Source organism: Oncorhynchus mykiss, chromosome 3 (assembly GCF_013265735.2).
Source record: "Oncorhynchus mykiss isolate Arlee chromosome 3, USDA_OmykA_1.1, whole genome shotgun sequence".
NCBI classification, from domain to species: domain Eukaryota; kingdom Metazoa; phylum Chordata; class Actinopteri; order Salmoniformes; family Salmonidae; genus Oncorhynchus; species Oncorhynchus mykiss.
This window is the reverse complement of record NC_048567.1, coordinates 4,508,158-4,534,751: the sequence shown is the minus strand read 5'-3', so window position 1 is coordinate 4,534,751 and position 26,594 is coordinate 4,508,158. Positions and strand designations below refer to the sequence as shown.

General features: G+C 44.8%; 1 protein-coding gene across 10 annotated transcripts; it reads right to left on the bottom strand.

Moving 5' to 3' along the window:
- Nucleotides 1–3,672: 3,672 nt before the first annotated feature.
- Nucleotides 3,673–20,429, bottom strand: LOC110518117 (CCR4-NOT transcription complex subunit 10). 10 transcript variants are annotated; one of them, XR_005040210.1, is made up of 20 exons: nucleotides 20,180–20,429; nucleotides 19,441–19,484; nucleotides 19,035–19,196; nucleotides 18,698–18,848; nucleotides 18,356–18,495; nucleotides 18,000–18,101; nucleotides 17,567–17,653; nucleotides 17,377–17,460; nucleotides 16,944–17,061; nucleotides 12,981–13,139; nucleotides 12,558–12,760; nucleotides 12,328–12,449; nucleotides 11,961–12,140; nucleotides 11,686–11,766; nucleotides 10,245–10,358; nucleotides 5,542–5,672; nucleotides 5,341–5,391; nucleotides 5,081–5,230; nucleotides 4,868–4,943; nucleotides 3,673–4,469 (listed from the first exon to the last, which is right to left on the bottom strand). XR_005040210.1 is itself a non-coding variant. In XM_036966283.1 (20 exons), the coding sequence occupies exons 1-20, from the start codon at nucleotides 20,196–20,198 to the stop codon at nucleotides 4,303–4,305; spliced, it is 2,319 nt and encodes a 772-aa protein (XP_036822178.1). In that variant the 5' UTR covers nucleotides 20,199–20,429; the 3' UTR covers nucleotides 3,673–4,302. The 10 variants fall into 10 exon arrangements, 8 of the variants coding, with proteins under 8 accessions (XP_036822178.1, XP_036822191.1, XP_036822196.1 ...); XR_005040211.1 differs by having other exon boundaries at nucleotides 5,341–5,376; XM_036966283.1 differs by having other exon boundaries at nucleotides 5,081–5,208.
- Nucleotides 20,430–26,594: the final 6,165 nt, after the last annotated feature.

Genomic DNA, 26,594 nt, shown 5'->3' with positions numbered 1-26,594 from the left:
GGCACCATAGCTGTAGGTCTCCAGCTGCTCTAACCCCCAGAAGAGCTGGAAGGCATGCAGCTCGCCAGACACACCTCATATCTCTTTTACCTTAATAATCACAGCTGGGTGTACAGGGGGACCAGTGAGACGTTGGGCTCCAGACACGGCTTACTCGGTTACACCCTCTTAATGATTGAACCAAAATGGCCACTTTTTAGATGTTGAGTTTCCAGGTGTTTTAGTGAATTATTCACATTGACACTGCTCAAGTGTTGTAGCTTGTGCCTTTTCTTATACAGGAGATAAATGACACTGTTTCTGGGCCATTTGTGACCAGCAGGAAAGGCATTGTGACAAAAACAAACGGTATAAATGGACTATTTGAGGTAATAAATATAACTCTTATAAAAATGGCACACCATCACTGTCATTTAGTTTTTCAGTATTTCATTTTGTCCTTGCTGGTGTGACCCCTGGAATATAAAAACCAATGATGGTTAAATATATATATGGCAGATTTTTACCTTGTCAGCTCAGGGATTCGACCCAGCAACCTTTTGGTTACTGGCCCAACGCTCTAACCAGTAGGCAACCTGCCACCCCATATATACCTCATTATACAGAAAGATATAGGCATACCTCAGTATTACTGAGCTACGCCCATTACCTCATTGCTGAACTGTTAATACCTCGTTGGCATGGTTGCATTTTTCAAACCTCTGAATTGCAGTTAGATGTGTGGTCTTATAGTGTGCTGTTACACTAAAGAATGGAAAGGGAAGGCTTAGAGAAGTTATGAACAGTTGGATCAAGTAGATTAAACCGAGGACAATGCTGCTTCAAATCCACATTGATCTGACGTATTTTCAGTACATTGTTGGTTCCTATATTGTTCCTATAGTTTGAACTGAAGTTTGCAGTGAATGTTTCTTAAAAGACCTCAAGGTCTTGACACTTAGAAGACAAGACTTGTATATTTTAATGCATGATTCAAAAAGTAATTGTGGAAAAGATTTGTCACTGCTTTTTAATTATTTTAGGGTTGTAGTATGTTAGGTTGAGGAGGATGGCTTCCTTTGACTATAAGATTGTATCTATTTTATGAATAGCTTTACTGGGCCCAATCAAGTTACCTCATCATGATGTCAAACTACAACAGAGTTCAAACAGAAATACATTTGCCTTAAATATTTCAGTATTTTATTAGGACCCCCATTAGCTACTGCTGAAGCAGTACATAACACTATACTAGTAGAGGACATTCAACATGTACTCTGTCTATACTTCCACAGTTGGAAGTATCACAAATAATCAAGAAAACTACCAAGGGCTTAAAGGTAACCTTTGAACTTTGTTATTTACCTGTTTCTGTATCGGCTGTTTTAGTTTTTTGTCAGGTTGCAAAATTCTGGTAACTTTACAGGTTTTCAAGAATTCCAGGTTGGAGGATTCCCGAAATCAGGAGTGGATAAAGAGGGAGGGAATCTTCTAAACGGGATTTCTGGGAATTGGGGGAAAGTTTATTTGCAACCCTAGCCGGAAGTATACTTTGGGCTCCATTTGATCCATATGGTGGAAAAACAGCACTATAGAGAAATTAAAGGCAATGTTCCCACATTTCGTGGAGACTGGCAGCGTTAACCGTGAATGCAATGTCGACTCAAAACAGAAATGACCTTTTTACATTTGAATTGCGCTATAGCGCTGAACTTCTTCGGTGCAGATTAAATCGAGCCTCAGTCTATCCAAGCTATTAGAAATGCTCTGTGTTCCATCCTCCACAGTAAGGTATCTGGTTGAGCAGTATGGGAGGATTCCAGCATTAGTACTTTTCCTCTCATGGAGATAAACAAACAAAGCCTATCAGTTCATAAGAACATGGTCTTAGACAAATTGACTACATGATCATATTAAAGTCAAACTCCGGTAGGTATAATGCTGGTGTTCCACGTTTTGAAAAACTCTCAATAAACAGCTTTGACCTTAAAAAATGTTTTTTAAATTACATAAGTTCCAACTTTAAAATGCTTAATCAGATCATTTTTGGTGGAAAAAATACTGACTCAAACAGATTTGTTTTACTTTCCAATGTATAATTTTTGTTGGGATGTCTCTCAGTATGTGGGGAAAATATTCTGTATTGTGACAATTCTATGCTGTTGTAAAATATACATTATACTGTCAGATGTCTCTGATCCTTGGTCCCAGTCAGGCCATTTGAGCATGGTGCATGGTGAACGGGCTATATTAATCATTTGATACTTTAGGCCATTTACTCTGGAATTGTGTTCAACCCAAAATAATTCACTGTATGAAAAACGTTGAGGTCGTTTGACCCTTTTGTGGGGTTTATATAACCTGGAGTCGAGCCTAAATATTGTGCCGTTTCATTGCAGGTGGAATGGAAGACTGCTCCATATAGACTCCACTTATGAGTGTTTGAAAGGGATAGCAGTGAGAATAGGGGACTCTAAAAGAGTTCTTCCAATACTCCCTCCTTCCCTATACCCTCTTGCCTGGTTGGAAGTGTTTGTGAGCCCTAAATACCACCCTGTTCCCTAGAGCACAGGTGTTAAACTCATTCCACGGAGGGCTGTTTGTTTTCACTTCTTCCTTGTACTTGATTGAGGAATTTAGGTCACCTGGTTGTCTGTTTTAGCAGACGCTCTTATCCAGAGAGACTTGCAGTACTGGTCCCTCGCGGAAATCGATCCCACAACCCAGGTGTTGCTAGTGCCATGCTCTACCAACTAGACGCATATAACCTGGGTTGTCTAGTTCTTAATTGAAAGGAAAAACCAAAAACCTGCAGACACTAGACTAGGCCATCCATGGAATGAGTGACACCCCTGCCCTATAGAGGGCACTACTTTTGACTAGAGTCCTATCAAAAGTTGTGCATTATATAGGGACTAGGGTGCCATTTGGGACTCAAGAAGCATTCTGAAGGATGTTAGGTGACTGCTGTTAACCTGCCGTCTGCTTCTCGTCTATATGGACTTAACATTTCCTATGAAGTTTGGGGCTTCAATAAAATGGGATTCTTGTATCCAACATCCATTTCCTGATCCGTCTCTTTGAGTCCACTGTTATTCAGGCACTGTAGAATAACAGAAAAGTGGTGTCCACTTACCAATAGATGACCAGTGACCAGGCAAAGCCATGTTTATTAGTGAGGAGTATTCTCATGGCTCAGTCTGGCAGCAGGGAAGGGGAGGCTTTAGAATGTAACACCCCAGTCTCCTTTATCTCATCAGCTGATTTACAATGGGTGGCCCAGGTCTCCTCATGTCATGGCCCATGTGGGGGGAGGGGGCCTTCCTCTCTTGTTCAAGTATGGGGGAGGCCGATGACAGAGGGCACCATCAGACCAACTCCTTGAAATTTGCGTTTGTCTAAAACTTTACTGTTACATGTGTACATGACCTGTATTTCTACATTGTTTAAACAGGAAAATATCAATAGTTGGAGTGTGTTTAATGGCACGCTAATCCAAACCCGATGGGCCCTGGTCAATCAGGAGTTGTACTATGTACCAAAACCAGGTTTTAGTGTGTGTGTGTGGTCCTCTTAACCCCTCCCCCACAAAGCATATTTCTCCTCTGACATGACAGCAGCACAACTCCACCTTCTCCCTCAAGGGTCTGAAAACTATTACCGACCCAGCAGCCATATACAATGCAAGTCAGCTTACTTCTGTAAATAAAATTTATTTTTTTATACAGGTATTTAATTTGCCCCAAGCAAAAGTCGGTCAGTATATATCATAACGGATGTTGCTGTCACAAATGGAAAGTTAAAACTCTCAGAGAACAGAGAAATCATGTCAGATCTGCCCCAAAGACACTGCAGGTGATAGCCACTGAATAAAGGCTCCATCCCAAATGGTACCCAGTTCCTTATATAGGGCACTACTTTTATTAGGGCCCCATAGGGCTCTGGTCAAAAGGAGTGCACTTACATAGGGGATAAGGTGTAATTTGGGCCGTGAACGCACCCTTCGTCCACCCGACAGGAGACCTCTGCATTTCATACCAGGACCTGACCTGGAGGGGCTCCGTCTGGGTGCTGAGGAGTTCAATTTCCCCTAGGTACAGATCTAGGATCAGCTTCCTCTCCACCAATGTTAACCATTAGTGGGAGGAAATACAAAGCTGAGTCAAGATCAGCATCTAGGGACAACTTCACCCTACACCGGCACTGAGTTGGGGTCAGCTTGCCTTAAATAAATAATACACTGAGGTGAAGTGATGAGAGGTGGACAGGTGCGTGTTGCTGTGCAATGGGGCAAGGAGGGTTAGGGGAACAAGGGTTGAGGGCTCATTTGCGCTGGACTGTTGTGAAGGGTGAGGGCATCTGGATGGGTGGTTGGACAGGCTGGAAGGAGGAGGGAACAGGCTTCTTTCGTGTGTCTGGAGAGGGCGCCTGGAGCACTGAGGGGAGGAGCTGGTTACGTTTGATGATCTGCAGGGCGAGCTGTGTGTTCCCTGAGAGAGGAGAGGGGGTGGGGGAGAGAAACATAAAGAGAGGCAGAGGGAAACGGTGAGATCATACACAGCTCTTAGTAAGGTCATAAGGTCCTGACCCCTGACCTTTCTACACTGGATAGAGGTTGACTGACAGCAGTAATCTGTCATCACTGCCTTTGTGCCAGAGTGTGGCCTTCGGCATTCTACCTGGAGAATTCTAGAACTGGAATGTCAAGAGTTTGACATCAGTCTCAACACTTCCTTGGAACCCCTCCCCCTTGCCTCATACTATGCTAGAAAACAATAGTCAATAAGAATCTATAAAAGACAACTATCATAAGGGCCAGATTGGGAAACCTGAGGGCCCCACATCACAACTTTGCAGGTGGGAATGAGAACCCAGAGAGATGACTCACCGTTCTGCAGCTCCAGGTAGACAGCCAGTAAGATGGCTTCAGGAGGAATCTCCTTGGTGTTCACCATGGAGGCGGCCTGGGAGAGAGGAACAGGTTCACAGACATCTAAACACAGTCATGTTTGGGATAATAACACATCTGAATGGTTTCAAGAGATAAGTATGTACTGTAGCTGTGTGTGTGTGGGCGTGTGCCTGCGAGTATGAACCGTACCTGATGCAGGCACTTGCGGGCCTTCTCGTACTCACTCCTCAGACAATAGGCACTGCCTAGGTTGAACAGCATTATGGCCCGGGCTGAGCTCACTGTGCTGGGGTAACACAGAGGAGTCTGCTTCCCTGCTGTACCAACACACAACACACCCTGTCAACACATGATCAGTGGATGTCACCTCACACACAGATGGGGAGTCTCTACTGAGACTGCAGGGAGTGTGTTAGGTGATAAGTGTGTGTGTGTATATATACACTCACATGACTCGACAGGCTCCAGATCCCCTTTATCTGGCCCTGTGAACACAAACACTATCAAACAGTGATCATGAGACTCAGACATCAAACCATCATGTGGTAAAATGGATAGGTCATTTCAGTTAGGGCAGAATACTGGTTGGGGTGCTGTGTTTTCCAGCAGAGCCATCGATTGGAGCTAGAGAGGTGGGTGTGAGGACTAACCTTGGTCCTGCTCGCTAGACAACACCCCCATGGAGACATCAGTGACGTTCTCTGGGTTGAGGTGACCGATGGCCTCTGAGATCCGGTCCAGGGATATGAGGGCCTCTGCAGCATACAGGTGTCCCAGGAACCTGGAACAGAGAGACAGAGGATGCACCGTCAGACAATCAGATGCACCATTAGACTCACTAGTATTGGGGCTTGTTCATGGGGATGTGAACATAGCTAATCGTATATACTGTCAAAAAGGTGATATACAGTAAAACTTCAGTTAACAGCCCGGGTGTTAAATCACTCAACAACACACTTCTTAGAGACAGGCTTCTATTTGAGCCGGATTCTTTGTCCTTTTAATGCGCACAGCTTTTGCATTGTTAATTGTTCGGGTTTATTTAGTCTTAGTATGCCTCTATAAAAATGTACTAGTCTCCTTTATGACTGTGCATTTTCAGCAGTTCTTACTTTTGCCACTAGAGGGTGGTCGGACAATTTTCTGTACTCCTAAAGTTTTGTGTTTTTGTGTTGGCCAGTTAGCTAGCAGTTATTAGCGCTTTCTTACTGCCGATAAAAACGGATGATTGCCATAATTGATTTTTTTATGTCACAAATCAAACATTAAACCTCGTAAACGATTAATGGTAATCACGTAAACAGTTAATTTGCTGAAATGTCTCCTGTTGCCTGGCTATTAAATGGGACTGGTGGCTATTTGATACTGAGTTTTACAGTATGTACAGGTGCGACCTAATATATTGGCACCCCTGCACTTTCCTTAAATAATTCCCTTATTCTCAAATCAATTTGACATAACGTTTTTATTGGATTTTCAACATTGCAGAACCCATTTTAGTTTTGTAAACTTGAGCCAAGATAAATTTAGAAAATAAAGACCAACGACATGGACAAAATGATTGGCACCCCGGACTGTAACTTTAGGCCTTTAGCCAAGATAACGGCAGACAAACACTTCAATGAACTTGCTGCACCTTTCTACTGACAATTTGGCCCCCATTCAGCAGCAATCTGCTCTATTTCTTTCATGTTTGAGGGGTGCCCTCCACCTACTGGTGTTTTCAGATCTCACCATAGGTTATGGATGTACATGGTGTGGTGACCAAAAGTTTATTTACTTATTTTTTTACTTATTTTAGAAGAAATACATTAACCCTCCACATTCTGTGTTGAGGAGGACAGCAGGATACTCCCCCTAGTCTGTCATTAACCCTCCACATTCTGTGGTGAGTAGGACAGCAGGATACTCCCCCTAGTCTGTCATTAACCCTCCACATTCTGTGGTGAGGAGGACAGCAGGATACTCCCCCTAGTCTGTCATTAACCCTCCACATTCTGTGGTGAGTAGGACAGCAGGATACTCCCCCTAGTCTGTCATTAACCCTCCACATTCTGTGGTGAGGAGGACAGCAGGATACTCCCCCTAGTCTGTCATTAACCCTCCACATTCTGTGGTGAGGAGGACAGCAGGATACTCCCCCTAGTCTGTCATTAACCCTCCACATTCTGTGGTGAGGAGGACAGCAGGATACTCCCCCTAGTCTGTCATTAACCCTCCACATTCTGTGGTGAGGAGGACCGCAGGATACTCCCCCTAGTCTGTCATTAACCCTCCACATTCTGTGGTGAGGAGGACAGCAGGATACTCCCCCTAGTCTGTCATTAACCCTCCACATTCTGTGGTGAGGAGGACAGCAGGATACTCCCCCTAGTCTGTCATTAACCCTCCACATTCTGTGGTGAGGAGGACAGCAGGATACTCCCCCTAGTCTGTCATTAACCCTCCACATTCTGTGGTGAGGAGGACAGCAGGATACTCCCCCTAGTCTGTCATTAACCCTCCACATTCTGTGGTGAGGAGGACAGCAGGATACTCCCCCTAGTCTGTCATTAACCCTCCACATTCTGTGGTGAGGAGGACAGCAGGCTACCCCCCTAGTCTGTCATTAACCCTCCACATTCTGTGGTGAGGAGGACAGCAGGCTACCCCCCTAGTCTGTCATTAACCCTCCACATTCTGTGGTGAGGAGGACAGCAGGATACCCCCCCTAGTCTGTCATTAACCCTCCACATTCTGTGGTGAGGAGGACAGCAGGCTACCCCCCTAGTCTCATTAACCCTCCACATTCTGTGGTGAGGAGGACAGCAGGATACTCCCCCTAGTCTGTCATTAACCCTCCACATTATGTGGTGAGTAGGACAGCAGGATACTCCCCCTAGTCTGTCATTAACCCTCCACATTCTGTGGTGAGGAGGACAGCAGGATACTCCCCCTAGTCTGTCATTAACCCTCCACATTCTGTGGTGAGGAGGACAGCAGGATACTCCCCCTAGTCTGTCATTAACCCTCCACATTCTGTGGTGAGTAGGACAGCAGGATACTCCCCCTAGTCTGTCATTAACCCTCCACATTCTGTGGTGAGGAGGACAGCAGGATACTCCCCCTAGTCTGTCATTAACCCTCCACATTCTGTGGTGAGGAGGACAGCAGGATACTCCCCCTAGTCTGTCATTAACCCTCCACATTCTGTGGTGAGTAGGACAGCAGGATACTCCCCCTAGTCTGTCATTAACCCTCCACATTCTGTGGTGAGGAGGACAGCAGGATACTCCCCCTAGTCTGTCATTAACCCTCCACATTCTGTGGTGAGGAGGACAGCAGGATACTCCCCCTAGTCTGTCATTAACCCTCCACATTCTGTGGTGAGTAGGACAGCAGGATACTCCCCCTAGTCTGTCATTAACCCTCCACATTCTGTGGTGAGGAGGACAGCAGGATACTCCCCCTAGTCTGTCATTAACCCTCCACATTCTGTGGTGAGGAGGACAGCAGGATACTCCCCCTAGTCTGTCATTAACCCTCCACATTCTGTGGTGAGGAGGACAGCAGGATACTCCCCCTAGTCTGTCATTAACCCTCCACATTCTGTGGTGAGGAGGACCGCAGGATACTCCCCCTAGTCTGTCATTAACCCTCCACATTCTGTGGTGAGGAGGACAGCAGGATACTCCCCCTAGTCTGTCATTAACCCTCCACATTCTGTGGTGAGGAGGACAGCAGGATACTCCCCCTAGTCTGTCATTAACCCTCCACATTCTGTGGTGAGGAGGACAGCAGGATACTCCCCCTAGTCTGTCATTAACCCTCCACATTCTGTGGTGAGGAGGACAGCAGGATACTCCCCCTAGTCTGTCATTAACCCTCCACATTCTGTGGTGAGGAGGACAGCAGGATACTCCCCCTAGTCTGTCATTAACCCTCCACATTCTGTGGTGAGGAGGACAGCAGGATACTCCCCCTAGTCTGTCATTAACCCTCCACATTCTGTGGTGAGGAGGACAGCAGGCTACCCCCCTAGTCTGTCATTAACCCTCCACATTCTGTGGTGAGGAGGACAGCAGGCTACCCCCCTAGTCTGTCATTAACCCTCCACATTCTGTGGTGAGGAGGACAGCAGGATACCCCCCCTAGTCTGTCATTAACCCTCCACATTCTGTGGTGAGGAGGACAGCAGGCTACCCCCCTAGTCTCATTAACCCTCCACATTCTGTGGTGAGGAGGACAGCAGGATACTCCCCCTAGTCTGTCATTAACCCTCCACATTATGTGGTGAGTAGGACAGCAGGATACTCCCCCTAGTCTGTCATTAACCCTCCACATTCTGTGGTGAGGAGGACAGCAGGATACTCCCCCTAGTCTGTCATTAACCCTCCACATTCTGTGGTGAGGAGGACAGCAGGATACTCCCCCTAGTCTGTCATTAACCCTCCACATTCTGTGGTGAGTAGGACAGCAGGATACTCCCCCTAGTCTGTCATTAACCCTCCACATTCTGTGGTGAGGAGGACAGCAGGATACTCCCCCTAGTCTGTCATTAACCCTCCACATTCTGTGGTGAGGAGGACAGCAGGATACTCCCCCTAGTCTGTCATTAACCCTCCACATTCTGTGGTGAGTAGGACAGCAGGATACTCCCCCTAGTCTGTCATTAACCCTCCACATTCTGTGGTGAGGAGGACAGCAGGATACTCCCCCTAGTCTGTCATTAACCCTCCACATTCTGTGGTGAGGAGGACAGCAGGATACTCCCCCTAGTCTGTCATTAACCCTCCACATTCTGTGGTGAGTAGGACAGCAGGATACTCCCCCTAGTCTGTCATTAACCCTCCACATTCTGTGGTGAGTAGGACAGCAGGATACTCCCCCTAGTCTGTCATTAACCCTCCACATTCTGTGGTGAGGAGGACAGCAGGATACTCCCCCTAGTCTGTCATTAACCCTCCACATTCTGTGGTGAGGAGGACAGCAGTGCAATCCAAGGAAGGAGGAGGGACTGACGGGAAGTCTGTGGTCATGAAGTCATTAAGTAGTCTGAAGAGTCAAGAGGTCTGCTAGGGCCACATTACCATTACCAGACGGTGAGTCATGTTAAGTGCCGTAAGCTTTGGGGGAGGGGGGGTAAGTCATATGGAGGTTAATGAAGTGATAACATGAGGTGCATGGGTAGCGGGAAGGAGGGGGGAGAGGAAGAAACAGAAAGAGGTGTTGAGGGGAAAGGGGGAGTGAGGATGAAAGGCTAAGGGAAAAGGGGATAGAGGAATGAAGTCCATCTGGTGTAAGAGTTTATCTGAGTGGGGACAGAGATAGAGAGACAGATGGATAGAGAGAGACGGATGGATAGAGGTCTTACTTGAGTGATCCAGACAGCTTGGTCTGGTGAAGGAGCTTCTCTGCATGGTTCAGGGCCATCAGGTTGTCTCCTAACACCAGGGCCACGTAGGCACTGCAGGCCAGGAGGGAACACCTAGAGAGACAACACCATATAGGAGGACCCAGTCAGCACAGGCAGGACAACAACAGATCACACCATCCTGCACTGGGAAACATAGTGGGTTGCATAACATTCAGATGTGGGGGAAATTAATTCTATATTGAAATGAATACTAATTAAACAATAAATTCAGTTCTTTCAATTATTTTTCTTGGTTAAAGAGAAGTGCAGGCGTGGAGAGTCTGGACTGTAGTGGTCGTGTCCCTCCCAGGCCTCTCACTGGTTGGCAACAGAACACTCAGGGATTCCAGGAAATAAACCCAAGTAGTTGACGGAGCTGCTCGTAAACTTTCCCTGTGGGGTCAGCCCTTCATTCAGCACATCCTCCCCAACCCTAACCCCTCCCCAACTCTACCCCCTCCTAATGAAAAGTGGAAGCTTTGTCCAATTAGTCCAGAGAACAGAGACCCAGGAGGACCAGGGCAACAGAGACCCAGGAGGACCAGGGCAACAGAGACCCAGGAGGACCAGGGCAACAGAGAGGGGAGAGAGGATTATTAGCTGACTGGGGGAGACAGGAAGGGGAGAAATGATTATTAACTGACTGGGGGAGACAGGAAGGGGAGAAAGGATTATTAGCTGACTGGGGGAGACAGGAAGGGGAGAAAGGATTATTAGCTGACTGGGGGAGACAGGAAGGGGAGAAAGGATTATTAGCTGACTGGGGGAGACAGGAAGGGGAGAAAGGATTATTAGCTGACTGGGGGAGACAGAAAGGGGAGAAAGGTTTATTAACTGACTGGGGGAGACAGGAAGGGGAGAAAGGATTATTAACTGACTGGGGGAGACAGGAAGGGGAGAAAGGATTATTAACTGACTGGGGGAGACAGGAAGGGGAGAAAGGATTATTAGCTGACTGGGGGAGACAGGAAGGGGAGAAAGGATTATTAACTGACTGGGGGAGACAGGAAGGGGAGAAAGGATTATTAGCTGACTGGGGGAGACAGGAAGGGGAGAAAGGATTATTAGCTGACTGGGGGAGACAGGAAGGGGAGAAAGGTTTATTAACTGACTGGGGGAGACAGGAAGGGGAGAAAGGATTATTAACTGACTGGGGGAGACAGGAAGGGGAGAAAGGATTATTAACTGACTGGGGGAGACAGGAAGGGGAGAAAGGATTATTAACTGACTGGGGGAGACAGGAAGGGGAGAAAGGATTATTAACTGACTGGGGGAGACAGGAAGGGGAGAAAGGATTATTAACTGACTGGGGGAGACAGGAAGGGGAGAATGGATTATTAACTGACTGGGGGAGACAGGAAGGGAAACAGAAAGGTCTGGGTAGAGAGGTCTCTCTTACCTGAGGTTTTCAACCTCCTGTTTCCTCAGAGGTGAAGACGGTGCTGCAGAAAGGAACTTGTCTCCTTCTTGACCTTTCCCACTGTCAAACCAACGATAAGGACGTCGGGGAAATGGAAAGAAAGATACTTCCTGTAAAGTTCTTCTTCTATAAGAGGACATGGAGAGCTGAATCCTTGTTAATAGTCTAATCTTAACCACAGTGCTCTACAAAAATAGATTTGACAAGGCATGTTTTAGCACCAAGCCAATCTCAGGGTGAGATGAGACACTGACCTGCAGGCGTCGCTGTTCTCTGAGCCGCTCTCTGTGCTGCCTGACTGGCTGGTTGTCTTGGAGCCGTTCTCTGCCTTGTTCTCCTGCTGCTGGTGATCAGGGAGGAGGACCAGGCCGTTCCTCAGACAGATCGCTGCAAACTCCATACTGGCCACCGGAATGGCTGCAGACTGCCCATCACTACACACACCCACATTTAGGAGAGGAAAGAGTAAACCAAGAGGTTAATGGATATATAGTAATGATCAACATCTTGAGTTGTCTCAGAGTACCCTCTAATTTCAGCAATCACTACCACGTAAACAAATGTTTTAGCGCCATCTCCTGGACAGCACTGGTTAGGTCCATAGGGAGAGGGAAAACTGACCTGTAGATTGTGTTCTGGGTGGACTGTGATGCCAGGATGATCTTGCGATGGTAGCCCTGCCCAACGATGGCCTGAACGATACCCTTTTTACTCGGAAGACCCTTGTTGTCTTGTTCTAAGCTCTGGAAAAATAAGAAAATGCAACATTTGAATGTTGTTAAGTTTTATTTCACTGTAAGAAAACAAGTGTGCGTGTGTTTGTAAGTGTGTTTAAAAAAATCACAACTCACACCCTTGTTGGCAGCAATGCAGCACTCAGCCAACCGTAACCAGAGGCCAGGGTTAGAGTGGTACACCTGCACAGCATCCATCAGACAGTCGAAGGCCGCCAGGGGCCGGCCGATGTGCAGCAGCTGGATCCCACAGTTATACAGCAGCTCATAACGCTTGTTGGCTAGCAGCGCACACATGGGGATGCCCGAGAACTGCTTAGCTGGAAGGACAGAGAGACAACAGAGCTAGTCGGCGTACAATGACAGGAGAAACACGTAGGACCAGTTTCCCAGACACAGATTAAACTAGTCCTGCACTAAGATACCATTTTGATGTCAGAATCTGCATTTAACATACTTAAGTCCAAGACTAGGCTTAATCTGTGTCTGAGAAACTGTCTTGTGGCTTTGAATGGCGTTAAACCCAGTTTGTTGACTCACATTGCCCGTTCCCCGTCGCCCCACCGTCCCCCAGCTGTGCACACGTGTGGTCGTTCTCCTGCAGGGCCTTTTTGAAGTAGAATATACCTAGGTTGTGTTTCCCCATGGCAAAGTGTATGCAACCCAGGTTGTTCCAGAACATACAGCGCACACATTCCCCTGATGGTAGAAACAAACAAGACAGAACATTTAGCGGAAGTTCACTTTCATATAGGGAAGTGGCTCCCAAACTTTTTATAGTCCCGTACCCCTTCAAACGTTCAATCTCCAGCTGCGTACACCCTCTAGCACCAGGGTCAGCACACTCAAATGTTGTTTTTTTTCCATCATTGTAACCCTGCCACACACACACTATACAATACATTTATTAAACAGAGAATGAGTGTGAGTTGTCATCACAACGCGGCTCATGGGAAGTGACAAAGAGCTCTTATAGGACCAAAACCAAATCAAATCAATAATTTAGCTTTCTTACATATAAACTTAATTTGTTAATTGAGAATTGTGAAAAACTCACCACAAGTTAATGAGAAGGGTGTGCTTGAAAGGATGCACTTAACTCTGCAATGTTGGGTTGTATTGGAGAGAGTCTCAGTCTTAAATCATTTTCCACACACAGTCTGTGCCTGTATTTAGTTTTCATGCTAGTGAGGGCTGAGAATTCACTCTCACATAGGTACGTGGTTGCAAAGGGCATCAGTGTCTTAACAGCATGATTTGCCAAGGCAAGAAACTCTGAGTGCAGCCCTATCCAGAAATCTGGCAGTGGCTTCTGATTAAATTCAATTTTCACAGAACCGCTTGTTGCAATTTCGATGAGGCTCTCTAGTTCAGATATCAGTAAGTGGACTAGAGGCGGGGCATGAAAAGGATAACCAATCCAATTGTTTGTGTCGTCCATCTTAGGAAAGTACCTGTGTAATTGCGCACCCAACTCACTCAGGTGCATCACTATATCACATTAGACATTGTCTGTAAGCTTGAGTTAATTTGCTCACAACAAAATCTAACAATGATGGAAAGACCTGTGTGTTGTCCTTGTTAATGCAGACAGAGAAGAGCTCCAACTTCTTAATCATAGCCTCAATTTTTTCCCGCACATTGAATATAGTTGCGAAGAGTCCCTGTAATCCCACCTAGATTCAGATCATTCAGCCTAGAAAAAACATCACCCAGATAGGCCAGTCGTGTGAGAAACTTTCGTCATGCAAGCGGTCAGACAAGTGAAAATTATGGTCAGTAATGAAAAGTTTAAGCTGGTCTCTCAATTAAAAAAAAAACTTGTCAATACTTTGCCCCTTGATAACCAGCTCACTTCTGTATGTTGTAAAAGCATTACATGGTCGCTGCCCATATCATTTCATAATGCAGAAAATACACGAGAGTTCAGGGGCCTTGCTTCAACAAAGTTAAACATTTTCACTGTAGTGTCCAAAACATCTTTCAAGCTGTCAGGCATTCCTATGGCAGCAAGAGCCTCTCGGTGCATGCTGCAGTGTACCCAAGAGCCTCTCAGTGCATGCTGCAGTGTACCCAAGAGCCTCTTGGTGGATGCTGCAGTGTACCCAAGAGCCTCTCGGTGCATGCTGCAGTGTACCCAAGAGCCTCTCGGTGCATGCTGCAGTGTACCCAAGAGCCTGTCGGTGCATGCTGCAGTGTACCCAAGAGCCTCTTGGTGGATGCTGCAGTGTACCCAAGAGCCTCTTGGTGGATGCTGCAGTGTACCCAAGAGCCTCTTGGTGGATGCTGCAGTGTACCCAAGTGGCGTCGGGAGCAAATGCTTGCACGCGCGTTACCACTCCACTATGTCTCCCCGTCATGGCTTTTGCTCCATCAGTACAGATACCAACACATCTTGACCACCAAAGTCCATTTGATGTCACAAAGCTGTCCAGTACTTTAAGAATATCCTATCCTGTTGTCCTGGTTTCCAGTGGTTTGTAGAAGGGGATGTCTTCCTTAATTGACCCCCATAAACGTAACAGACATGTCTGTTGACTCATCCAGCTGTAACAGACATATACCAGGAGCTGTGCCAGGCCCGCCATGTCTGTTGACTCATCCAGCTGTAACAGACATATACCAGGAGCTGTGCCAGGCCCACCATGTCTGTTGACTCATCCAGCTGTAACAGACATATACCAGGAGCTGTGCCAGGCCCGCCATGTCTGTTGACTCATCCAGCTGTAACAGACATATACCAGGAGCTGTGCCAGGCCCGCCATGTCTGTTGACTCATCCAGCTGTAACAGACATATACCAGGAGCTGTGCCAGGCCCGCCATGTCTGTTGACTCATCCAGCTGTAACAGACATATACCAGGAGCTGTGCCAGGCCCGCCATGTCTGTTGACTCATCCAGCTGTAACAGACATATACCAGGAGCTGTGCCAGGCCCGCCATGTCTGTTGACTCATCCAGCTGTAACAGACATATACCAGGAGCTGTGCCAGGCCCGCCATGTCTGTTGACTCATCCAGCTGTAACAGACATATACCAGGAGCTGTGCCAGGCCCGCCATGTCTGTTGACTCATCCAGCTGTAACAGACATATACCAGGAGCTGTGCCAGGCCCGCCATGTCTGTTGACTCATCCAGATGTAACAGACATATACCAGGAGCTGTGCCAGGCCCGCCATGTCTGTTGACTCATCCAGCTGTAACAGACATATACCAGGAGCTGTGCCAGGCCCGCCATGTCTGTTGACTCATCCAGCTGTAACAGACATATACCAGGAGCTGTGCCAGGCCCGCCATGTCTGTTGACTCATCCAGCTGTAACAGACATAAACCAGGAGCTGTGCCAGGCCCGCCATGTCTGTTGACTCATCCAGCTGTAACAGACATAAACCAGGAGCTGTGCCAGGCCCGCCATGTCTGTTGACTCATCCAGCTGTAACAGACATATACCAGGAGCTGTGCCAGGCCCGCCATGTCTGTTGACTCATCCAGCTGTAACAGACATATACCAGGAGCTGTGCCAGGCCCGCCATGTCTGTTGACTCATCCAGCTGTAACAGACATAAACCAGGAGCTGTGCCAGGCCCGCCATGTCTGTTGACTCATCCAGCTGTTACAGACATAAACCAGGAGCTGTGCCAGGCCCGCCATGTCTGTTGACTCATCCAGCTGTAACGCATATAATTCACTGGCTTGTATGCGAAGCAGTAATTGTTTCAAAACAATCTCCTGCCATGTCACTGATGTGTTGTGAAACAGTGTTGTTTGATGAAGATATTGTCTGTATAGTTTTGGGGGCCTTTTCCCCCAGCATTGTCCCAGATATATCCGTGGCCGTAGGAAGAATTAAGTCATCCACAATAGTATGAGGCTTGCCTGTCCTAGTCACTCAGTAGCTCACCATATAAGAAGCTTCTAGCCCCTTCTTATTAATGGTATCTGTTGCTTTTATACATGTCTTTCTACTCAAAAGTAGTCTTTATTCTCGCTTAAAAAACTCCTGTGGCTTATTTTTCAAATTGTCATGTTTCGTTTCTAAATGTCTGGCAGGAGTGAAGGTTTCCCGCGAGAAAGTAACGATTCATGTGATTGGATGTTCATTATTTAACATTGTGTTGTTATTTCACTGAACACTAGATGGTTTCATTTTATTTCTGTCATTGAAACTAGGCTACTCAAGAGCAGAAAAAGACCCTCACCCAAATGTATAGACCCATTGGAAAAAATAAAAGCAGTTTACATTTTTAATTTTTTTAAATGTGAATCACATTTACTTGGCGTACCCCCGACGGCATTGCGTGTACCCCAGTTTGGGAACACCTGATATAGGTAATACTCAATTGTGCTCTGTCGCTAACAGGACAGTCCTAAACCCTTTTCACACCATCTAGACAACCTGATCCATATAGTCCTGAATCAGATATATACTTTTACATTGTCTTTTCCAGCACGGTCCAACAACTATGTTGGATGTATAACCAGGTAAACAGGGGTCTAAACGTACCTGTTTTGATGGCCCCAGGGTGCTCTGCGATGTTGGAGCTGTTTAAGAGCTTCACTGCTTTGCGGTAGTTTCCTCTCAGGTACTCAAAGTTACTCTTGAGGAAGAGTGAGGAAGCAGACTAGTGGGAGATGAAGGAAACACAGGTTGGCATGGAAACATTGACATTCTAGTCATTTAGCAGATGCTCTCATCCAAAACGACTTACAATCAGTGCATTCGACCGAAGCAGGGAAAGGTAGGAAGGGGATGTTTGGGAGAGAACAGGTTTAGTAAGCCAGTTTAAAAACCTGGTTCCAGATCATTTCGTGCCATCTTTCCAACTCCTATGGTCATTGTCACGCCATTGACCATAGGAGTTGGTAAGACAGCACAAACAGACCTGGAACCAGGCTAGTTTAGTAATGTGTTTAGCAACACAAACATCATGACTCACATTCCCTGCTGTGTTCATCACAGACTTGATCTCCCTTTTGCAGGCCTTTGATGACTTCATCTGAATGTACGCTCGCACTTTGTACTGTGGACGGGAAGAAGGACAAGTGTGAAACAAAAGCAGCAATTCAAAAGCTGCTTTTCCGTCTTCATTTCCTCCACCTCAGGAAAAGGACTGGTGTTAAACGCACCTGGTGCATTTTGGATTTTGCCGCTTCGATCATGCCAATGAACTCTGCCTTCTGGTTCCGACCATCTTTGTTGGCGCTGTTGACACTCTGCAATATCAAGATAGACACCAACGTTTGAAAATAACCACATTGCATTAAGAAAATATAGACTTCAAATGTCTTCTCATAGTAAGTGAAGTTTAAAACCATTAGTAAAATAGCCTGCACTCAGATGTAACTAGCATAACTGCATAACCTCAGTAAGATATTTTTTTGGGGCAGACAAAAATTATGTGGACACCCAAAGTAGGTGTGTTGTGTTTGGTTCTAAAGACACCTTTACACTGACCCAACATTGACCAACGCTCCAACCGCCAAATCACACCTATTCAATTCTGTGTTTGTTGATCAATGTTGTGTCAGTGTGTAAGCGCCTGAAGTATATTTTAGTAACCTGTCCTCCAGTAAGCTCCCTGAGATTATCCTGAATGAAGTCTGCTGCCTCCACTACCGGGTCCCTGTGAATGTAGAACTTGCACTGTGCCTGAAATATTACCTGGACATGACAGACAACCTCAATGTGAGTACACACGCAGCAGCACATCTTTTCCGTCAACACAAGAACCTTACACTTGCCACTAATAATAACATATCTGATTAGGAAGAACAGTCCTTTCTCCATGAGGTGGAAAATAACATTCAACATACATGAGCACAGTAACAAACATCAGAACATCATGGGTCAAAGTCAGAAACATGACACCTGAGAATGATGCATGCTAGCACACCCCTCTTTAGAGGGACACGTACCTCCCCTTTGCCGTTCTTGTTATTTCCCTGTACAGACAGTTTCTCCAGCACAGCAAGGAGATGGAGGGCCTTCTCTGGCTGGAACGTTAGCAGGTACAGATCCACCAGCAAGAAGCAGACCGCCAGAGCAAACTTCTCTTCTAGGACAAATAACACCATCAAGCTAAACTGTTGGGCTGCAAAGGCCAATTCATCAGGAACATTGCCAGTTGCTGTGACTAAGTGTGTGCGTGTGAGTGTGTGTACTGTGTAGTCATGCAATACATATCAATGTTTGTGTTCTCTGACAAGAGCTTATAGTCTGACAAATACGACTGTCCATATAAAAACACCAAAACCTACCAAACGGCTCCAGAAACTGGTACAGCCTCTCTCCAATAGCAATAGCTTCGGAGTACTGTCTCATGTGGTAGTGAATGATTGCTTGATTGTAGTAGAGAAGACTGTTTTCTACATCATCCAAACCATCAATATCCTCCATTGAAGTGTGAACCTTGATAGACAAAAAAGATGCATGAATGTTAAGTATTAGCCAACTTAATGAACTATTGTGTGCATCTGTGAATATATTCATCAAGAATCAAGACATTTAAAACAGGAATCAACGATACTAGAATATGTTTAACATTTATTTGGCGTGTCATTGAGAGACTGGATAAAAGGTTTCAACGATAGTCACCTGGTTTTTCATTGCAATAAGAGTCTGCTTCAGGGTGCATGTGGTGGTTTGGCCGCTCTTGTAGAATTCAGCTATTGCTTTATTCAAAGCAATCTTGTAGTCCTCCTTGTTCAACTCTTGCAGCTTTCCAAGGTGTTTCAAAGATTCCTCATAGTTTCCAGCCTGTGAGTAAACAAATTAAAATCAACAAATGTAACAAAAAAACTTGTGAATAGTTGCATCAACAAATGTAAACATCAACAAATGTAAACATCAACAAATGTAAACATCAACAATGTAAACAAATATATGTAAATGTAAACAAACATAAATCAGATAGGTTTGATAGATGGAGTTGTAGCCAAGTTGGCCAACTCCCTAGGATTGCACAATTTGCAGCAAACTGTTGATGGTAAATAAATGTTACCGTAAACGCCTCCAACGCATTTGCAGCTATTGCTTTTTCTTGGTCTGAAATCCCAGAGGAAGAAGTGTTATCATGCTTGACTTGAATAAATAAAAAAAAAAAATATATATATATATATATATATATATATATATATATATATATATATATATATATATATATATATATATATATATATATATATATACACAGCCCATTTAGCTAGCTAATAATGCCAACTGTTTGCTGCCAAGCCATAACATAATGTTAAACCAAGTTAGTTAACGTAAGCTAGCTAGGTCCAAATTCTGGTGGGCGTGTGTTGACAGTTAGCATTCATGACACGCTAGTCAAGATTGTTGACATGACAAGTTTGGGAACTAGCAAGCTAGTGAATAGGTAGTCGAGTGTGCAAATGTTGGCACACGTGACACAATTAACAACTAACTAGCTAGCTAACTAAATAGTTGTTTATTGGCATGTTTAGTTAGTCAATATAAATTCATAGCTAGTTAGCTACAAACGCAGCCAGCGCAAGGACACTGGAAGGATAGCTAGCTAGCAACACTGGCGTTTGCTAATATCAGCTAGCAAACAACCGATGGTTGGTTAAATGTAAAGCCCATGTAAATGCTGGTGGATGATTAAAACTAGTGTTTGTACTAGCTAGCTATCCGTACAGTTAGCAAGATAGAAATAACCGCGTTAGCATGCCACTTTAGTTAACACATATTAGCTAGCAAGCTAGTCACTCTCCCACCTGTGTTGTTATCTGCCATTTCGGGGATCTCGTGCTTTAATTGATGGAAATGCCCCAGCCAGAAGGTTTACTAAGAGAAATATTGGGACAAAACGATTCGTTCACTATGTTAGCTAGCCAAGATGATAAATGTAAGTACTCAGCTCGTTCGTAACTAGAACAATATATCCGAAATCTGACCGCTCTCAAATGCTTTTTTTCAGTGTTCCGCCATTGAAATGACGGTGAAGTAAACAAATCTGAAAGAAGGGCAGCTGGTGACACAGATGCCTGTCAACACAGAAAAATAGTACCATCTACCGGTATGGAGGGAAAATGCAAGAAAAGTGCATTACTCAAAGCCTGGTCCCCATCCCATACATTAAATAATGTGGTCACTCTCACTGTAAAATAAAATAATCCTGCGTATTAATTTGCATTACCGGGTTATCAGAAGACATACATGATCTGCACAGCTTAATAAAAACCAAAGCTAATAAAATATTTTATATCAGTTTTCAATAACTCGCACCCCTAACTTATCTCCACACGGTGGCAGTAAATTATCATTATTGATACATGATGATGCTCCGCAGACTGGTAAGTAAGAAAGTCAGAGAAACAAAAATAAAATATAAAGTAGGCCTGATTGTTGCATTGCTTCGCTTCAAAATCATGCATATTTGACACCGGTGAAATGTTGTTTACAAAATGATGTTATCTCACTATAAAAGGGCTGCACTATACTGTCGTGAAGCTGCAGTGAGGACAATATAACTAACAAAGTAAACCAATTGTGTACTGCAGGCTAATAATGAAAATCAATTAAGCATCGTTACAGAATCTCTCTCCATCTCTCTCTGTCTCATCAAAAAGGAAGTGAATAAAAAAACACTAATGGCTTTTTAATTGTATTTCACTCAGGCAATTCCACACAGTCTGTGGTTCTTTGAATAAAGGACCCAGAGTAAGATCGGTTATTTGGCAAAGTCAAAAAGAAATAGAAGATGCTGAAAGATGTTTGAAACCCTGTGGCAGTTCCTGCTCTCAATAGTGAAGACTCGAAGGAGAGACTTGGCAAGAACAGCTGAAATATGCAAAGGGAAACAACAGTCCATCACTACATTAACACATGAAGGTCAGTCAAGCCAGAAAATGTCAAGAACGTAGAAAGTTTCTTCAAGTGCAGTCGCAAAAACCATCAAGCGCTATGATGAAACTGGCTCTCATGAGGATCGCCACAGGAAACGAAGACCCAGAGTTAGCTCTGCTGCACAGGATAAGTTCATTAGAGTTACCAGCCTCAGAAATTGCAGCCCAAATAAATGCTTCACTGAGTTCAAGTAACAGACACATCTCAACATCAACTGTTCAGAGGAGACTGTGTGAATCAGGCCTTCATGGTTGAACTGCTGCAAAGAAACCACTACTAAAGGTCACAAATAATAATAAGAGACTTGCTTGGGCCAAGAAACACGAGCAATGGACATTAGACCGGTGGAAATCTGTCCTTTGGTCTGATGAGTCCAACATTTGTGAGACGCAGAGTAGGTGAACGGATGATCTCTGTATGTGTGATTCCCACTGTGAAGCATGGAGGAAGAGGTGTGATGGTGTGGGGGTACTTTACTGGTGACACCGTCAGTGATATATTTAGAATTTAAGGCACGCTTAACCAGCATGGCTACCACAGCATTCTGCAGCGATACGCCATCCCATATGATTTCCGCTTAATGGGACAATCATTTGTTTTTCAACAATATAATGACCCAACACACATCAAATCAAATCAAATGTTATTAGTCTCATGCGCCGAATACAACAGTGAAATGCTTACTTACGAGCCCCTAACCAACAATGCAGTTTAAAACAAATACGGATAAGAATAATAAGGAAAAGTAACAAGAAATTAAAGAGCAGCACTAAAATAACAATAGCGAGACTATATATGTACTGGTACAGAGTCAATGTGTAGGGGCACCGGTTAGTTGAGGTAGTATGTACATGTAGGTAGAGTTGTTAAAGTGACTATGCATACATGATAACAACAGAGAGTAGAAGCGGTGTGGAAGAGGGGGAGGGGGGGCAATGCAAATACTCTGGGTAGCCATTTGATTAGATGTTCAGGAGTGTTATGGCTTGGGGCTCTCTCATACCGTCCCTGGAGGGGGTGCGTCACCTGAGTGGGTTGATTCACTGATGTGGTCATCCTGTCTGGGTTGGCGCCCCCCCCCCCCCCCCCCCCCTTGGGTTGTGCCGTGGCGGAGATCTTTGTGGGCTATACTCAGCCTTGTCTCAGGATGGTAAGTTGGTGGTTGAAGATATCCCTCTAGTGGTGTGGGGGCTGTGCTTTGGCAAAGTGGGTGGGGTTATATCCTTCCTGTTTGGCCCTGTCCGGGGGTGTCCTCGGATGGGGCCACAGTGTCTCCTGACCCCTCCTGTCTCAGCCTCCAGTATTTATGCTGCAGTAGTTTATGTGTCGGGGGGCTAGGGTCAGTTTGTTATATCTGGAGTACTTCTCCTGTCCTATTCGGTGTCCTGTGTGAATTTAAGTGTGCTCTCTCTAATTCTCTCTTTCTCTCTTTCTCTCTCTCGGAGGACCTGAGCCCTAGGACCATGCCTCAGGACTACCTGACATGATGACTCCTTGCTGTCCCCAGTCCACCTGGCCGTGCTGCTGCTCCAGTTTCAACTGTTCTGCCTTATTATTATTGGACCATGCTGGTCATTTATGAACATTTGAACATCTTGGCCATGTTCTGTTATAATCTCCACCCGGCACAGCCAGAAGAGGACTGGCCACCCCACATAGCCTGGTTCCTCTCTAGGTTTCTTCCTAGGTTTTGGCCTTTCTAGGGAGTTTTTCCTAGCCACCGTGCTTCTACACCTGCATTGCTTGCTGTTTGGGGTTTTAGGCTGGGTTTCTGTACAGCACTTTGAGATATCAGCTGATGTACGAAGGGCTATATAAATACATTTGATTTGATTTGGGTAGAAGCTGTTTAGAAACCTCTTGGACCTAGACTTAGCGCTCCAGTACTGCTTGCCGTGCGGTAGCAGAGAGAACAGTCTATGACTAGGGTGGCTGGAGTCTTTGACAATTTTCCGGCCTTCCTCTGACACTGCCTGGTATAGAGGTCCTGGATGGCAGGACGTTCACACTACCCTCTGTAGTGTCGTGCGGCGGGAGGCCGAGCAGTTACCATACCAGGCAGTGATGCAACCAGTCAGGGTGCTCTCTATGGTGCAGCTGTAGAACCTTTTGAGGATCTGAGGACCCATGACAAATCTTTTCAGTCTCCTGAGGGGGAATAGGTTTTGTCGCTTCACTCTTCACAACTGTCTTGGTGTGCTTGGACCATGTTAGTTTGTTGGTGATGTGGACACCAAGGAACTTGAAGCTCTCAACCTGCTCCACTGCAGCCCCGTCGATGAGAATGGGGGCATGCTTGGTCCTCTCCTCCAGGCTGTGTAAGGGCTATTTGACCAAGAAGGAGAGTGATGGAGTGCTGCATCAGATGACCTGTCCTGGTTTGGGATGAGTTGGATCGCAGAGTGAAGAAAAGCAGCCAACAAGTGCTCAGCATATGTGGGAACTCCTTCAAGACTGTTGGAAAAGCATTCCAGGTGAAGCTGGTTGAGAGAATACCGAAAGTGTGCAAACCTGTCATCAAGGCAAAGGGTGGCTACTTTGAAGAATATAAAATCGAACATATTTTTTTATTTGTTTAACACTTTTTTGGTTACTACATGATTCCATGTGTGTTATGTCATAGTTTTGATGTCTTCACTATTATTCTACAATGTAGAAAATAGTACAAATAAAGAAAAACCCTTGAATGAGTGTGTCCAAACCTTTGACTGGTTCTGTATTTCAAAGTTTAAGATGTGTACCAAATAATAACTATCTTGATTCAAGCATAAACATTTTAGGACATTTTTTTTCCATCAACAAATTAGTTTGAAAGTGAGTGATAACAATATGGAACATTTGTAATATTACTCTGCAGAACCACTGTTTAGAATCATTGAGATCCTAATTATACAGTCTCAGCACACTGATGGCTGTGTTTGTATGTATATTACCAGTGGGAAATTCCTGTATTCCTTGTTCCTGGAGTATTCTAACCCATGAGGGTCTCATCCTGTTCTCACTATACAATAGCTCCCCGTTACTCATGAGAGAGGGCCAGCAGACGGTGTATGGGGATTGGTTAGATTCATATGCAGCTCAGCTCTGCAATGTAGTATATGGTTAAACTCACAGATACCCAAAGATTTTTGAGTTGTTTTTTTATTGTTTATCAAACATTTTTTTAAACCTTTATTTAACTAGGAAAGTTAGTTATTAAGAACATATTCTTATTTACAATGACGGCCTAGGAACAGTGAGCTAACTGCCTTGTTCAGGGGCAGAACAACAGATTTTTACCTTGTCATCTCAGGGATTTGAACTTGTAACCTTTCAGTTACTGGCCCAGTGCTCTAACCACGAGGCTGGGGGAAGGTGAACAGGTAAAGGTTCTAATTCACAATATGTTTTCCCTCTCAATCCTGAAGAATACTTTTCAATGAAATGTCAAAGTTAACTCAGACTCTCTGTCAGGTATAGAGGTCACACAGTATTGGATATAATTGTGAAAAGGTCAATGGAAGATGTAACATAACAATATGATCAAGCTGTGCTACGGACTGGGGCCATTTTTTACTAATATCTGACACATATTTGACACATACTGTCTACTTTTGGTGGTGACTATATGTTTTCACTCACAATCCCTCACAAAACAATTTTCATTAAAATGTCAGACAATATTGTATAAATTCTTAAAAAGGAGAGCAAAGAAAGGTATGAGGACAGTCAAAGGAGAATATAACAGGGCAGTATCTCCTAAAACTGCCACACTTCTCCTGAACTTCTGACTTGAAGGAAATGATGGCGCTGAGACAGAGAGATAAACTACTCAGGTTCAGGTGGAATTGTGATTGACTGTGGAGAATGGGAAAGGATGACTGTTTTATGTATTTGGGCACAGGGGAAATTTAGACATTCTGGTTAAGTGAGTCATCATTACACCAATACCATTTTTAACAAGAAAACGAGGACATTATTATTTAATGCATTTACGTCAGTTCTTGAGATAAAGTGGCTCTGTTGGTCTGGTAATCGATTCCACTGTGATTTGGAGCAGAGGATCCTAGGTAACTGCTTGGGGTGCACAATCAAAATCAAATCCAATTTTATTGGTCACATACACATGGTTAGCAAATGTTATTGCGACTGTAGCGAAATGCTTGTGCTTCTAGTCCCGAAAGTGCAGCAATATCTAACATGTAATCTAACAATTCCACAACAACTACCTAATACACACACATCTAAGTAAGGAATGAAATAAGAATATATACATATAAATATATGGATGAGCACTGACAGAGCAGCATAGGGAAAGTGCAATAGATGGTATAAAATACGGTATATGAGATGATATGAGATGAGTAATGCCAGATATGTAAACATTATTAAAGTGGCATTATTAAAGTGACTTAGTGATCCATTTATTAAGTTGGCCAATTATTTGAAGTCTGTATGTAGGCAGCAGCCTCTCTGTGTTAGTGACGGCAATCAGACAGTGCCTTAATGATAGCTCCCCAGAGACTATCATCACAACTCTGAGACAAGTCATTGTGGATGCTACAGCACCATTGATATGTGGCAAGTTAGTGACAACTAGCCTGGTTAAACCAGACTCAACACTGTCCTCAACATTATTTCACTTGAAACAACAGTAAAATATAGTGAAATCAGCTTGGATACCAAGCTAAGGAAAGCCCCCTCTAATTATGGCAAAGCTGGAGGGTTGAACTGTACTATGGAAGTGGTCTCCTAAGGACAGTAACTTACTTAGTCATTTAGCAGACACTCTTATCCAGAGCTACTTACAGGAGCAATTAGGGTTAAGTGCCTTGCTCACGGACACATCGGCAGATTTTTCACCTAGTCGGCTCTGGGATTTGACCAACCAGCGACCTTTCGGTTACTGGCCCAAAGCTCTTAATCGCTATACCCCATACCCCATACAATTCAATTCAGGATATCCCCAGTGTTAGAATCAATAAAGACCCAGGACAGCTCTGGGGGTTCAATCATGGATGCTCAGGTGTACAGTACAAACTTGTGTCAGGTAACATTGTCCTACTGTCACGCCCTGACCTTAGAGAGCCTTTTTATGTCTCTATTTGGTTTGGTCAGGGTGTGATTTGGATGGGCATTCTATGTTCTGTTTTCTTTGTTTTTGTATTTCTATGTTTTGGCCGGGTATGGTTCTCAATCAGGGACAGCTGTCTATAGGTAGCCTTTTTCCCTTTTGTCTTTGTGGGAAGTTGTCTTTGTTAGGGGCACTATAGCCCTTGCAAGCGTCACGGTTGTTTTTGTTAT